This window comes from Oenanthe melanoleuca, chromosome 14, assembly GCF_029582105.1.
Source record: "Oenanthe melanoleuca isolate GR-GAL-2019-014 chromosome 14, OMel1.0, whole genome shotgun sequence".
NCBI classification, from domain to species: Eukaryota; Metazoa; Chordata; class Aves; order Passeriformes; family Muscicapidae; genus Oenanthe; species Oenanthe melanoleuca.
Window position 1 is genome coordinate 1,994,825 of NC_079348.1, and position 15,906 is coordinate 2,010,730.

Genomic DNA, 15,906 nt, shown 5'->3' on the forward strand with positions numbered 1-15,906 from the left:
TGTCCTTGTAGACTGCTGCATGCAGAAAAGGGAGGCTTCACTGTGTATCTCCTTCAAAGAGATTTCATAATGATCTTACTCCCAACACAGACAAAGGGGTTTTTTTTACAGTAAGGTTCTAACACAAGTGCTGGGTGTTGCTAAACAATTTCAATAAAGCCATGTTTTAATTTCCAGGTGCAGTGCAAGGCTCATGTTTACAAGTGCAGCTAGAGAAGCTACTCCTATGTCAGACACTGGCATGACATGGATTTTTAAAAATCCAATTGAGTGAAATCACAATTGTGAACATTGATAAGCAATTCAAGAAAGGAAATTGGCTGCAAAGTCAAATAGGAATTTAACATAGCAATGGTCTGTTTCAGAACAAAGACACTCCAGGAAGTATTATAGTCATTGCTAAAGACAAATCAACAATAAGGACACATTCAGAGGATGAGCAGTGTCAATTTGCATAACCAGCTACAAGAGAGGGAATACATGACAGACATAATCCATCAAGTGACTACTCCAAGTTTATTGGAAATACACACTAATGTACCACATTTACCATGTATGCTCTTCTCTTTAGGCATTTAAGAAAAGCCAGAAACAGTAGCATTGTGGCCAGAGAGAGAACACCAACAGCAGCCATTGCAATGCCAGCCCATGCCTCCTTGCTCAGGAGAGTGCTCCCTGCAAGGCAAGGGGAAAGGCAGTTTGTTTGTGGGGACAGACCCTTCACTAAGCCCAAGCAGCACCCCCAGCCCCACGCTGGCTCAGTACCTCGGGCTGCAGACCACTCCTCTGGCACGAGGAGGACAGGGCCCCCCAGGCTCACCACTGCAGGGTTCACAGCTGCCACCCCACTCTCTACAACAGAAACACAGCACAGTTGAACCTCACCATGCAGTGGGTCATCTTGGATAAGTGGAACCTAAAATCCACTCGGACATTACCTCGCTTGCTTCTGGATGGCCTCGGGCATCTTGGTATGCACAGTGGGGAGTCCGGGTGAAAACGGTGACAGAGCAGAGCACTGCAGTGGAAGTACACCTGGGACAGAGAATGAGAGGAATAAGACATCTCTTCATTTTGAAACAAGAACTGCTCCAAGTCCAATGTCACCTACCAGGCCAGGAAGGGCTCTGTCACCAGAGACAAAGGCAAAAGTCTTCACCTCCAGCCTTTGGCGATAGTTAGCATAGCTGACACCACGTCCCACAGGGTGAAACACGGTCCTGTAGCTGTCCAGGTCATACTCACAGCTAATAAATAAAAACATAGAACAAAGGATAAGAGAAGGTCTGGGTTGTTGGTGTTGACTCCTTTAAGCAGCAGATTAAAGTTCAAGGCTGAGGTGCTATCTTCTTCCTACAAATTCCAGCACTCCAGGGCAGTCTTGGAAGGCCCTCATACTTGAGGCTCAGTTACTAAAGAGGAGGATTAGGGAGGAGCAGAGGAGGATTAGGGACTCCACTCACCCATCTACCACAATATTCCACTGGGGCAGTGATGCTGGCTCCTGGGAGGCCGTGGCCCAGCAGTCATCCAGCACCAGGTGGAGGTTGGGGTCGTTGCGGTTCAGCACCTGAACTTCCAGGAGGATGGGCTGGCGCAGGTACCTCACCAGGGGATACTGATCCTCTCGGTAGGGCTGCCTGAAGGAGTCCTCTGCAAGGGCCAAGGGCAGCTATGGTAAACAACCCAGGGGGCAAAGAGGGCCTCAAGCTTTTCAGCAGCAGCTGGTTGGACAGCTACTGTCTGTCTGGGGGCATCTGCTTCAAGCAGCATGGATGAGCAGGAAGGAAGCAACCAGGACTGGAGAAATCTGTGTACCAGAACAGTCCACTCATCCACCCTCCCTCCCCTCCACAAGCTTCCCAGCCACTGAGCCCAGAGCCAGCTTTACCTGGGTAGCTTAGAAGAACTAAGGACAGGGAACCTTGATTCACTGCAGAGGGTGGAGGAGAAAGATTGTCTACTTTTATAGTGAGGGAGGCATCACCATTGCTGAAGGAGCACATGACTGTTAGCCTGTAACAAGGAAGGAGCAGGTGAGTCATATTGATGTATGAGTAATACAGTACTGGATGGCCTGAAGAGGTTTCCAGACTCACCTGAGTTCACTGTCCCTTGAGATCCTGCCCAGGGGAAGGTCTGTCCATAATGCTCTCACCTCATTCTCATAGTGAATCTGCTCCCCATCAAACTGCAGGTAAGCAACAGCATTAGTGGGGGCACTGCCAGTGCCTGAGTGGCTCCCCAGCAGCCCTGGCCACACACTCACCCAATGCCTGGTCCCACAGCCATTCAGAGGGACATGGAACCAAACCCTGTCATTCAAAGGGGACTTGTAGGCTGGCTGGCACACGGGATCCCTGAGCCTGAGTGTATCCAGATCCAGCAGGGGTGTGGTGCTTTCAGCCAGGACTTCAAAATCCATGAACCCATCCTGGGTGCATACAGCAGCTGTAACAGAGGTCCATGAGTTGTCCTGTGAGTCAGTGATGGCTCTGCCAGCCAGGAGCTGTTGGTGAGGTGACTAATCCAACACAAAGTGCAGCAATGGGCCATGCTGGGGATCACAGCACAGCAGCTGCAGGAGTCTGTCACTTACCTATTGGTGTGTGCTGCTCACAGGGACACTCAGGGTGCATCACCATTGCCACAGTCTCCCCATGGAAGTGAAAAGCCAGTTTCAAAGAGGACATGTAGTACTGGAGTCCTGAGCAGCTCCTCCCAGGTTGCTGAAGGACAGGTTAATCTCTTAGTGCAACCACAAGAGCTCTCTCTAACACATGTACCTGTTAGAGCTGATTAACAAATAAGCCAGGCCTAAAGAGCACACTGGCCACAGGGGAAGCTCATTTGCATTGCTCCAGGCATGCCAAATACCCACCCCCTCCAAGAGGAATATTTTCACCTCCATCTGTTTTTGCCTTACATGATGCCTATCTATTACAAAGTCAGTTTGCATTAATCTTAATCACATCTGCCCTCAGCCAGCCACCAGCACATGACTGACTTGACAGATGCTTAATCAAGGTCAAAAGCTACTGTGCTCTAGGTCTCAGAACACCAAGGAGGCGTGATCACACCAACACCTGTGACTCAGAACACACCCTGGACTTCAGGGCTCTCCTGCTAATATACAGCCTGATCCCTCTCTGTGTGTCCAGAGTGATTCCATTTTCCTGAAGCTGATCCATGGGGATGGTCTTATTGTCTACACCCACATCCATGAGGATCCCTGGAAAGGCTGGGATGGCAATAGTCATGTGTGTTGCATTACAGATTGCTGGACCTGCAGCAAATAAAATAAAATACATTTGATAAATGTAACATCAGTTTCCCTGGGGCAGGTTCAGGTTCTGGCTTTTTCCATGCATTACCTGGAGCACAAAGCATTCTTGACTCTGCAGTCAATCCATGCTCAGGGGGGCCATACATGAGCTTGAGTGCCACAGTGTAGAGCACCTCATCATTGTCCTGACAAAAGATGGAGCTCTGTTAGACAGTGCTCAACTCTGATCCATCATAAGACCCACCCCAGAGGGTCAGGTTTGCAACAGCAGTTTCTTCCCACCTCACCCATCCTAAAAACAGCTGCTGATCATGAGACTGCCAGTCAGATGTTCCCAGGACTGGCAGTGGCCAGAATTCAGCTTCTGGAGATTCCCACTCACTGTGACTCCCCATTTCTTTGTGCCAAGCAGTTCAGTGACTGCTGTGCAAAGCCAGACAGCTTTGCACACACCAGCTCTGAAAATGCATTCCCCAGGTCTACAGGAGGGAGACAGTGCTGGCCAAACAGGGGCTGGGTGACTCCTCAGTGCTGATTCTGCATTCACACACCTTGTAGGACACAACTCCAGTGGCAGCAAAGGCCACCTGAAAGATCAGATTGTGGCCATCAACTAGGAAGTTATAGCCTTGCTTCATTGCTTGCCCAAGGCTCAGATGGTGAGTTCTGGTTCCATCATCAACTGACAGATTCCAGGACATTGGAGTTGCTGGAACCTGCAAAGCAAGAAATCCCTGCTTTGGGAAGGAAGGCACAGACACATCAAGGCATTAGATTGCCACCCTGCAGGGCTGCCACCTCCCAAGCCTTACATTCCATCTCCCTATACTGGCAGGGCAGAACTAGGCTTCCCAACAAGATACAAGTGCATCAGAGAGGTCCCTGCCTGAACTTGGAGATACCAGGCTCAGTTTATGCCCAAACCCCAGGCACTCCTGCCTCCCCAGCTCCCTTCACAAGGCAGGAGGAACATACCATGTGCTCATCACTGAGACTTGAAACGAGTCCTGGGAAGGTAACCTGAAACACACATGGGAATTAGACTGCAGGAACCTGCAGGGCTGGAGCCACACAGTGAAGTCTCCACTACAGTTTCCTAAAGCAGACAGCCACCACCAGCTCTCCAGAGAGCCAGCAGCCAAGCCAAAATGAACATGCAGCCAGGAGACCTCCTTTGCTCATTGGAGCTTTCCCCAGCTTTCTGGGGATCTAGACACACAATTCCAGCTGACAGCCACCCTGCCTTGCAAGCCTCAGAGCAGCATCTAGAGCACTCCCTTTCCTCCACTTACTGCCATGAAGTCTTTTGTGCAGTTTGTTGCACCAGCAAACACAGGAGAAGTGACTTCATCTGCATGAATGCTGTCACAGTGAGTGCTGTAGGTGATGTTGGTCTCCTCTCCCACTGTATCATTCACCATCAGCTTCAACCAGAGCTGGTGCTGACCACCCTACAAAGAGACATTAATTAGAGAGAGGCAGGACTCACTACAGCCTGAGGGCAGCTAAAACACTGGGACTGAACCCTAACTTCAGGGTAGGTTTAGGTGTTTGTACCAGTGCAAGAACAAGATGATTTCTTGCTTTAAAAGCCCAAAGGAAAAGGATGAGCTCTTTAGGAAAGCAGGGGGGCACCAAGGTGAGGTTGAAGAGCAGAAGATAAAGATAACTGCAGAAATAAAGAAGAACACTTCAAGGAGTAGCAGGGTTTAGTGCCAGAATCAAAAAAAATCCAAGCTAATAATCAGCAGAACAGAGCCTTGTGGTATTTCAAATCCCAGTAAAGCATCTGGCTTCGGCCTCCCACTTACTGCTCTACCTCAACAGCTATGATCAGCAGATGGTGTTAATTGTCTGTCAATACACATTTAAATAGTTTGGTGCCCTGAAACTCTTAAATCTGGTCCATCTCCCTACAAGAAAAACCTGTCAAGGAGCTCAAGTTTCCTACAGGAAAACACAACATTTATAAGCAGGCTCTGAGGGATTTATTGCATAGTTGAAAAAATAACAATTTCAGTAGCTTTGGGTTTAGTTTTCTTTTTCAACTTTTGGCATGAAATGTTCCTCCACAAGAATTTTAGGTTGTCAGAAGTGTAAGTATCCTCAGTCTTGAAGAAAGTTAGAGATAGAAACCATATTAAACTCAGTCCTGCCCAGGGAAAAAATTAAACATCTTCTAACTCCACTACAGCAGCTTCCCAGGATGAAGACCCCTTTACCTGCAGGCTGGAGCAGTTGACAAACAGGACATTGAGTATCAGCCTCTCATAATCCACAGTGTGGTCACAGGACACAACCTCCTCACCACTCACATCTAGGAGAACATGGAAGATCAGCCCTGCAGCAGGCAGGTCCAGCACACAGGGCTGGGGCAGCAGCAGTACATACCAACAACATCCACATGCCAGGAATAGTTGCTGAGCTCTCTGGAAAACTCAACTTCCATCCCATCCCTATGGCAGGTCACATTCTCTGCAGAGGGAAGAGCAGCATGAGCCCCAGCAGACCCTCCTGGGGACACACACCCTGCAAGCCCCCAGCCAGCCCCCCAGAGCCCCTTCCATGCCAGGGCAGAGGGAAGCAGCTCCAAGAAAACCCAAAGCCCAGCACAGGCACAGTACCCAAGAAATCCTGGTCCCCCAGGCCAGCAGCACAAGGGGCTAAGCACAGCAAAAATCCAAACAGGTGCAGCAACCTGCAAAGAAAAGGGAACCAAATGAGAGAGCAGCAAAGAAAGGACCCACCTCCCCTGTACCCCAAACCACACTCACCACATCCTTGAGGTGCTCCAGCACTGCTGCCCAAACCCCATCTCCTCAGGGTACCACAAGCTTGGCCTTTGGCTGCCCAGGGAGGGTTTTATAAGCCCTGGGTCTGGCTCACACAGGTGCCACATCTCTGCTGCCCAGGGAGCAGAGTGTTTGCAGCTGCTGCTCCTTGAGTGGGGCAGCTCACAGGTGACCTTAAGGTGATACCTGATTTTAACAGAGCTTGTTGTCACCTTCTATTTTGAAAGCATCCTTTTCTTGCTCTGATAATGTATTCCCTTTATTCCCATGCTAGATATTTAATAAAAAAATGCATGTCTGTTTTGGCAGTTATTTTTTTAAATGGAGTTTTCTGTGCCAGCATGGCAGCATTTGGAGACACCAATGAGCTCAGCATGGCTTTTCTTGGCACTGTTTGAAGCACTGGTGAAGATACCAGGGGGAAAAGATCCCCAAAACCAAGGAAAATGTTTTAACAAAGCAAAGAGCCTGAATGCCATGTAGGACTTCAACTTTTGAGCACTCACAGCAAAAACTGGAAAAGTCCCTGTGATAATGTCACTGCTCCCAGCCCTACTGAGTGCAGGCTCTGCAAGGGATGCCCTTGGACCCACTGTAGAACAGCAACCACCTCAGGTGGGTGTCAGGCAGCACTGGTGTGGGTGACACTGAGCCTGGTGTGGGTGACACTGAGCTTGGTGTGGGTGACACTGAGCTTGGTGTGGGTCACACTGAGCCTGGTGTGGGTCAGGCTGAGCCTGGCAGGGGTGACACTGAGCCTGGTGTGGGTCACACTGAGCCTGTGTGGGTCACACGGAGCCTGTGTGGGTCAGGCTGAGCCTGTGTGGGTGACACTGAGCCTGTGTGGGTGACACTGAGCCTGGTGTGGGTGACACTGAGCCTGGCAGGGGTGACACTGAGCCTGTGTGGGTGACACTGAGCCTGGCAGGGGTGACACTGAGCCTGTGTGGGTCACACTGAGCCTGGCAGGGGTGACACTGAGCTTGGTGTGGGTCAGGCTGAGCCTGTGTGGGTCAGGCTGAGCCTGTGTCGGTCACACTGAGCCTGTGTGGGTCACACTGAGCCTGGTGTGGGTGACACTGAGCCTGTGTGGGTGACACTGAGCCTGTGTGGGTCAGGCTGAGCCTGTGTGGGTCACACTGAGCCTGTGTGGGTCACACTGAGCCTGGCAGGGGTGACACTGAGCCTGTGTGGGTCACACTGAGCCTGTGTGGGTCACACTGAGCCTGGCTGGGGGAACTGGCTGCTCAAGAGCACATCCAGCAGCATTGTGTCCTGGGGCACAGAAGTTCTGCCTCCCTAAGAAGTGAAAAAATAAGGTCTTATTGTTGCTTTAAATGTTGTCATCATCCCTGAATTGTGTAGCCACAATTACCCAGTGTGACTAAGTTCATTCTTCTCCAAGCCCATTAGTTCCAAAGATCTCATTAGGCAAGCAGAGACTTCCTTGCCTCCCCTTGCATGGCCTTTACCATACCACATTTGGTGTTTATAAAAAGTTGCAGTGAGGAAATGTAGTGCTGGATAATACCTGATGCAAAACAGATGGCACAACAACATCACTGTGCAGGTTCATGCTCCAAATCATCTACAACAACCTAACTGGTGATGCTGCAGCTTTTCTATTTAAATAGTTTGTTTAACTGGCAATATTTTATTTGAGACAGTTCTCAAACTAATAGAGTACTACCCATATACACAGTGAAATCCAATAACAAATCAGAGCTGCTGGGTAAATAATTCATTAGTTTACAACACCTTGTAGCATCACAACAGAGTTTCTCTTGAGCCTGGTAAGATATTTCAATTGGAAGTGGAATGGTTCTGAAGTTCTTTTCAAACACAAAAAAGAAAAGCTTCATTCTAACTATCCAGGGAGCTTAAAAAGTTCACAATTTTGAGCTTAAGTCTCAAAAGAATAATCTCCATTCAGGCTGAGAAATTTAGCTCATTTGATGTTGAATCATTTATTGCATTTCAAGTTGAGGTTTCTGAATAGGACAAAGATGAACAAGTACCAGGAGTTTAGAAACAGATGAAGATTTTGTTTGGTCTTTTCTTTTTTCTTTTTTTTTGTAATGCCCACTTTTATGACACAAATAATAATAAAGCTTGCAAAGTCCTAAAGCTTCTCCCCAACTGAAGTGGGTTTTTCTTCACCTCTAATTAAAACTTGGAACAATAGTTTCCCACTTAGCATTATACAGGGTAAGTTTAAAATCAACATTTTCAGATGTTAATTATAAAAATCACTCTGAGATCAACACTTTTTGTGTTGGATTAATTAAGAGAAAAGCAAAGGAAGGTACTTCTGTAGTAAAAACCAAGGATCTTGAAAATTAAAAGGACTTTTCTGCCATCAAATCACTTTTCAGGGGTATTTCTCCTACCAGGCACTGGTGGTATATGCAACATGTGAATGGTGATCATTTTACCCCTGAAAAAAGGCTTAGTAAAAGAAATAAAATTCAATGGCATTAAGAAACAGCTAATTATATATATATATATGTGTGTGTGTGTGTGTTACCTATCTTTGTTCTGCAACAGCTAGTTTTTCCAGTAGCTGTAAATTTAACTCTGTGCTGTACCTGGTTAAATATAAAATAAAATAAATGGCTGCATTTTTATTAGAAAATTATTGATGCAGTGCAGGAACATGCATGAGAGTAGAACTGTCTTCTAAAGTGGGGCTGCAGGTTGGCCTGGTGAGGCACAGCCCACCCTGAGTGCCCTGGGATGGCAGGACAGGGCCAGCTGTGCCAGGGGGTGACAGGAGGGACAGCCAGGCTTTGCTTTGCTCTGTTTATTCACAGCTTCAAACCTGTCACAGGATCTGCCTGACCCTCCTTGTCCCCATGGCAAGAAAAAGGTTGGTACAAGTTCATTCCTGAAGAGCTCTTCAATCCCTGCCTTAGAAAATAATGAAGAGAGAAAGCCCATTTTGAGAGGTCTCTGGTGTGTCACAGGGGCAGAATTATGGGATGTAAATGAGGTGGCAGAATTCCATTTGGGGATTGCACCAACGCTGAGCAAGGAGCTGGCTTGTGATTCTCTAATGGGGGCACAACAAGCAACAAAACCCCACTGCTAATTGCTGAGGGTAGAGCCTCTGAGATCCAGGTTAATTCAGTGAGTCACAGAAAACAGCTTGGCAAAAAGTAATTGTGAATTGTGAGTGTGGCCAGAAGAGCCCTGAGCTCCAGCACTGCAGGAAGCTGCAGGAGCCTCTTCCCAACTTTGGAGCAGCTGCTTGAAAATTGTCTTTTTATGTGGCTTGCTTTTAGCAACCCTTTTAAACTTAAAGTTAGAATTTGTCTAATTCTGTGAGTTTCTGCTTGTAGAGAGTCATTGTTTATAATGGGGAATGACCCCATCTATTCCCAGGCAAGGACCACAGTGCCTAGGTGGGGCAGTAGGTGCAGGCCCATCATGTTTCCTTTTCTGGAATTTCCTGTGGTATCCTGAGGAAATCCTGCACTTTTTTTTTCTTTTCATCTAAATGGAGATTAAAACACCTGTTGGATAAGTTTTATATTTGCCCATTTCCTGAAGATCTGATGAAATGCTATTTACACAGCTGTGGTTTTCCCAGCTGTGACTTGCAGACTTGTTGGGGGTTTTATCCAAACATCACCCTGTTCATCATTTCCAGACTTTGTACACAAAATAGTTCCATGGAAGTGCCTGGTTTGGCAGGGGAGGGACTTAATTTCAAACAGAGCATCCCAGTAAAAGGGGATTCACCAGTACAGGTAATTGCTCATCCATTTCCTCCCATCAAACTCAGGGATACTTTATTACTTGGGGTGACACCTGGTCACACTGACACTCACAGCCTTTTGAAGGCTTTTCTGAAGTTCTTTTTGTAGTTCAAAGTCCTTTTGCAATTCCCACAGAACATTCAGGCAAAGGCATGGAGAAGATGGGTGGGTCCCCTCTCCAAGCAGTCAATTATTCACCCAAGTGCACATGGCAGAGCCACCTCCAGGAAATGGAAGATTCACCACCCACAGCCTGGTTATCTCCAGACAAAGAGCCTGCCAGGATGAACTTTGCCTCCCCATTCCCCTCCTCACAGGGAGCCTCAGCTTGTAATCATTAATGAGCTGCAATGGAGCAGTGACTGCCCAGCCTGGGTATTGCCCGGAGCTGCTCCAGGAAACCAGAAACTGCTGAAAATGTCCAGCAGGTATCACAAAGCAGCAGCTGATGGCAACGTGGACCTGCTGAAGGAGGCCACTAGGAAAGACCTCAACTCTTCAGATGAAGATGGGATGACCCCCACCCTTCTGGCAGCCTACCACGGGTACCTGGAGGCTCTGGAAGTCATCTGCAGGAGGGGGTAAGTCACCAGCCCCACTGCTCACAGCCTGGGCCTCAAACAATACAAGTGTTTGTATTTGCTTGTATTATACAGCACTGTGTTTGTAATGCCCCCATGACTTCAGGCCCAAAAGGCTGAAAATCACAGTCATTTCCTTCAATGCATTGCCAAGAATTGTTTCTTTAGTGGCTGTGGTTTAGGTCCAGAGCCTGCAGGAATGTCTCTTCATGATTTTCTCAGTGAAAACACATCAGCATCCTCAGGACCACGCTGTGAGTGGAGCCTGCAGAGAGCAGGAGCTGGGACCTTCCCTTTCCTCACTGGAGGAACCTCTGAGGATATCTTGAGACAGGACTTATAGAGAAATCCCTAATTTGAAACAGTTTCAGCAAAAAATACCTCCCATTTTCTTCCAAAGTGCAGTTAGTAGGCACTTGTGAAGATTTAATACTGTCCAGAGGTGAGTCACAACAGAGAGCTTTGAGCTAGTAATGTCTAAAATGGTTATTTCTCTGCTTTTTTAACAACTAGCATCATGCAAAACCCAATAATACTGTTTCAGAAACTGTGATAGGATCCTTGTAAAACATCAAAAGAAAAGGAAAAAAGGAAAGAAAATGAAAGGAAGGTTTTCTACGGGTTTATTTTCTACTAATAAAATGTCTGTATCATTTAAATGTCTTACATGGTTAAGGTGTCTTATTGAAAGGGTAATTACCTCTCCACCATCAGCACTCTCTTGCTCACAGCCTTTTCATCTGTGATTCTGTAATAACATCTAATAAAAGAAAATCTGCTCTTGTGTAGAGATACACTTAATAAAATGTTCTTTTGCAGAACAGTGAACAGATTGCAGGGAACAGCTGAATTGGATGTATCTGAGTTTTATTAGAAAAGGAGTTGAAAAAATGTTTTTTTTTTTAATAGACTTGCTTTATAGCTCATTGGGCTCAGGTGTGGCTGTGGTATCACAATGAAAAAGACCTTTGGACTGTGTGGTTGTTGCTCTGTCCTCAGGAGAAGCAAAAATAGATTGACAGCTTTTCAACTTGTGCAATTAAGGTAGCTCCCAGGAAATACCTGTCTATAAGGTTTGTCCCTGAACACCTGCAAGCCAGAACAGCTAGATAAGGAACAAATAGCAAAATAATTTTCTCCTAGCTGACAGAAATCAGAGAAGGTGACACAAAGATCAAAATTTCTGTACATTTGTTATTTCATGTATTTCTAAGTCTTTTTCTTAATAGAGGACAGCTTTGGAACAGTATCACCTCAAAATCTTCATATATATGTGTTTACCTTTATTTTAATCTAAGATTCTTGACACAATCAGCAAGAGGTGTCTTTCAGAGGTATGGCTGCATTCTCACTGTTTTTTTTCGGGGAGAAGCTGAATTTTATAAGATGGTTAAGCTGTTCTTCAGTCAGTTAATGTTTTCTTGTGAGAAAGTATTGTAATTATTTTTAACAAATTCATCCTTTCCTTGAAGAGGTTTCCTGACAGAGGCTCTGAGGTACAATTTTCTGTTTTCTTTAGAGTGGTTGCAGATTTTAGGACTCCCAAGCTTTGGCCCTTTTTGGCTCAGGGCACTGCAGCCAACTCAAAAATGTGGGAATTGAGGAACCCAGCACGCTCAGCCACGGCCAGGCAGCTCCCCAGGGCACAGCCACCAAACAGAAATATGTGCACATGGTTCCCAAATGTCTGAGTGAGAAACTTGGATCCTCAGCTGCCACCTCCTTGTGGCAAAGCTGAGCTGCCAAGGTTGGCTCTGCTGGACCCCTGAGCTCCTCCTGGGGATGGGTTCAGATCTGACCCTCAACAAACCTGGCAGTGCTTTTCTTCAGAGCCAGAGATCAGTGCCTGAAGGACATTTTGGGATGTACCATGTCTTTCACAGTACAGCTGCTGTGGCACCAAACTGTGTCATTGAAATGCTTGAACTCCCAGGAGTGGAAATTCTCCTTGTAAATTTGGTCCCAGGCTCTGAAGTCAATAAAGACTTTGGGCTTTTGTGGCCACCTTGTTGGTTGGTCACAAGAGGACACAAGCTGTTTTCTGAACATTGCTAAGGTTAACCTTGCCAAATGTGCATCTAAATATTCAATCTAAATATTCAGTGTGAAGTCAGAACAAGAGTTAAAAATCAAGCAATACTTTTCACTGGCTTTAAATTCAATTGAAAAAATGTGGCATTTTATTTCCAAATGCTTTTCAAACCACCATGAGTAAAAGCAGCTCACAGAGAACAAAAGAGTTGAAAAACAATGGCATCTATCTGGGCTTAAACTAATAGCAGTGGAGACAAATGGGTAATCAGGGCTTTACTCTGGATCATTTACTTATTACCTGCCTAAAAAGTTACTGCATGAGCTCATTAAATGTGTATCACTGTGGCCAGTGAGGAAACCACCTAACAGTGCCTGTATTTGACATGCAAAAGGAGCGAATCATGGGAAATATTCCATGCAAGTGTTCTTGAAACAGTTTTGCCAGTACTTCCAATGGGACTAAGTCAAAGCCTGAGCCCACTTTCAGTTGCCAAACCCTGGGTTGACAAAGGAAATGCCCTGGCTCCCTCATGGGGAGATGCAGTCACAGTAATTCCTGTGAACTCGTGTAAATCACAGGGATTAGAGCTGCTGCCACACACACAGCCACACTCAGGGTGTGTGTGAGTGGGTGCAGCCCTGTTCTGGTGGCTGGAGCCAAGCTGAGCCATTGTCCCTGGGCTGTTCTCTCAGAGCAGAGCAGGGTCACACGTTCAGTGTGTTCAGTGCCCCTGCAGGGCTCGGTGTGGCTATCCCAGCTCACTGTGTGCTGTTTTCCCTGCCAGGGGGGATCCAGACAAGTGTGACATCTGGGGGAACACGCCCCTGCACCACGCTGCCTGCAATGGCCACATCCACTGTGTCTCCTTCCTGATCACCTTTGGGGCCAACATCTTTGCCCTGGACAACGACCTGCGCACGCCCCTGGAGGCAGCGGCCAGCAGGGACCGCAAGGAGTGCGTCCAGATCCTGGACAAAGCTGCCACCGAGCAGAACCTGCTGAACCCTAAGAAGGTCTCCAAGCAAAAGGCACAGGCCCAGAGGAACGTGGAGAGACAAATCAAGGAATGTGAGAAGCGCCAGGAGAAACACCAGCATGAAATGAACCGGAACTATATCAAAGGAAAGGTTGGCACGGTGAATTCTTCCAGAGGAACTCACTCCAGGGTAAAGTTGCCTGGTCTGTTTTCTTCAAATACCACAAGCACTTTAACCAAAAACCTGAAAGATTCCATGAAACTCAAGACAAAAAAGACAGCTGACAGCACAAGAAGGCAGGAAACACAAAGAGATGGACAAGAGGATGACATGCGTAGGAAAAGTGTGATGCATTTGTTTGATGAGAAAGAGGAGGATGAATTACTGAATGACCTTGATGAGAAAAACCTCGCTGGTAACGACAGCCAGCTCTCCATTTTTCAGCGGCCAGGTCTTGGCAAGATTGTGTTTGGAAGGAATTTGGCTGCAGAGGTAAATCCTGAAGCTGTGTCTTCTGAGAAAGAAGGCATAAGAGTTACAATGGCCAGTGAGCTCTTTCAGAATGAAAACGCTGAGAATGGCAGGGAAGATGATGCTGAAAACAGTGCTGATGTCCCTTGGAATGAGGAAGTCATTTGGGATGATGAGGAAACAGAGAATACACCCCTTGAGGTATTTCTGGCATCACAGATGCTGGATGAGTTTCTTCCAGTCTTCATGAGGGAAAAAATTGATTTAGATGCCCTGATGCTATGTTCTGATGAAGATCTACAGAGCATTCAGATGGAGCTTGGGCCAAGAAAGAAAGTCCTGAATGCTGTGAATAAAAGAAAACAGGCACTTGAGAACCCTGGAAAAACTGTAGATACTTGCTTATAAATTATCATGCCTGTTGTAACCTACCCACTGATTGATTACCCTTCCCTCTCTCCAAAGGGTGGGCAACTCTTCTCAGAAGTCTGCTAAAGCAAAAGGGAGAGAGGTTACCAATTGCTTTAGGAAGTACAGCAGGGATAACAATTTTTGTCTCTGGGAAGGTGGTTGTGATGAACAGGATATTAAGTAAAGTATATTCTGCCAAAAAGCAAGACTGTTAAGGTAAAAACCCAAAAGCTTTTTCTCATGAAACTTTTTATGTGGATTGGATTTCTTTTGGTCCAGATAATTTCAAGTAAGAGTGAAGGCCAGGCCCACTGCATTCCTTAATAAAGGCCTTCCTTTCTTCTCCAAAACCACAATGAAAAGAACATTCTCAGAACTTGAGAGCTTTGAGTTTTCTCCATTTGTTTCTGGAAGATCAGTAAAACCACTTTTCCTGGTACTGGTGGTACATTAGAAAAGAATCTGAATCTTGATTTTAGCTATGGTTTACTGACTCTAATCACTTCTGAATTAATGTAAATAAGAATAATTTACAGCAAATTTCCTATTTTTGTCACTAAAGTTTTTACTTCTGTATTGACAATAATTTTAAAATACATGAAGTATCTTCTCAAGAAATGTTCAGTGTGAGTTGGATATTCCTTTTTTGTCTCATTAGGCAGGATCCAACTGCCAGCACCCATCATGTCCTAAATGTCATCAAGGCTGCAATACTTTTAACTACAAGAAGCTGAGATTTAATTTTCAAAATTTTGGATCTATTTTGGTATAGCCCCAGCTTGGTTCCTATAGGCTGCATTTTCCATGCAAAGTCCCAGAAATGAGGACTCATATCACACACCATTTTCTGTGGGTTGTTAGCCTGAGAGCTGTGCATCACACACAGCTCATGAAAATAAAAAAAGAAAATGAGCTGTGCTGCTGTGGAAGCTCCTGCTCTTCACAGTTTATCTGGAGGCATCAACAGCAGGGTTCCCCTGTTCACTATCAGATACCAATTAATCACTCTTATTAAGTTTTGTGAATTTAATAAAGTGCTTATTGTAGCCATGCTGTGGCTAAAATCACAGATTTTAGATCCACATTTATTTGCAGAACATTTATCTTTAAAGCTCTTTTTATGGCTTTCCATTAGCCAGCTATGGTTTTTTCCTTAGGGGTATGCTGCATTTGTGGAGGCTAATCCTGGTTAATGATCTGGTTTTTTCATATTTCTTTTTTCCATATCATCTTGGGACTGTGATTTGTATATTATAATATCTTTTCTTGGATGGACTTTATACTGCATTCTTCCCTGTTTGGATTCCTGTACACAGCAGGTTGATATATTCTTATATTATGCAATCACATCAAAGTCCTGTTCTGTGCAACCTTCCATGATTGCTGTGCTCAGCAATCAAAAAAAAAAAAAACACCAAAGTACAATAGTGCTAACCCTTTTCTTATGGGATAGTATAAAGCAGCCCTGTGAAAAAATTTGGGAGAAAAATTAATAGAAAGGAAGACTCATATTTAAGGTTTTTTCCACTCATGTGCTTTGCTGTTTTCTTTTTTTTTTTTTTTCCTTCCCAACCCCTTTGTTTCCTTTGGAG

At 45.8% G+C, this 15,906-nt stretch overlaps 2 protein-coding genes across 2 annotated transcripts; one reads left to right on the forward strand and one right to left on the reverse strand.

Annotated features, from left to right (window-relative positions):
- Positions 1-491: 491 nt before the first annotated feature.
- On the reverse strand, positions 492-7,488 carry ZP2 (zona pellucida glycoprotein 2). The gene is made up of 18 exons (XM_056503662.1): positions 7,454-7,488; positions 5,911-5,984; positions 5,678-5,761; positions 5,509-5,603; positions 4,579-4,737; positions 4,262-4,306; positions 3,838-4,002; positions 3,375-3,471; positions 3,105-3,286; positions 2,600-2,729; positions 2,270-2,451; positions 2,100-2,191; positions 1,892-2,016; positions 1,464-1,653; positions 1,112-1,247; positions 939-1,035; positions 766-852; positions 492-675 (listed from the first exon to the last, which is right to left on the reverse strand). The coding sequence occupies exons 1-18, from the start codon at positions 7,486-7,488 to the stop codon at positions 533-535; spliced, it is 2,118 nt and encodes a 705-aa protein (XP_056359637.1). The 3' UTR covers positions 492-532.
- A 2,621-nt stretch (positions 7,489-10,109) lies between these two features.
- Positions 10,110-15,729, forward strand: ANKS4B (ankyrin repeat and sterile alpha motif domain containing 4B). The gene is made up of 2 exons (XM_056503489.1): positions 10,110-10,420; positions 13,240-15,729. The coding sequence occupies exons 1-2, from the start codon at positions 10,257-10,259 to the stop codon at positions 14,309-14,311; spliced, it is 1,236 nt and encodes a 411-aa protein (XP_056359464.1). The 5' UTR covers positions 10,110-10,256; the 3' UTR covers positions 14,312-15,729.
- Positions 15,730-15,906: the final 177 nt, after the last annotated feature.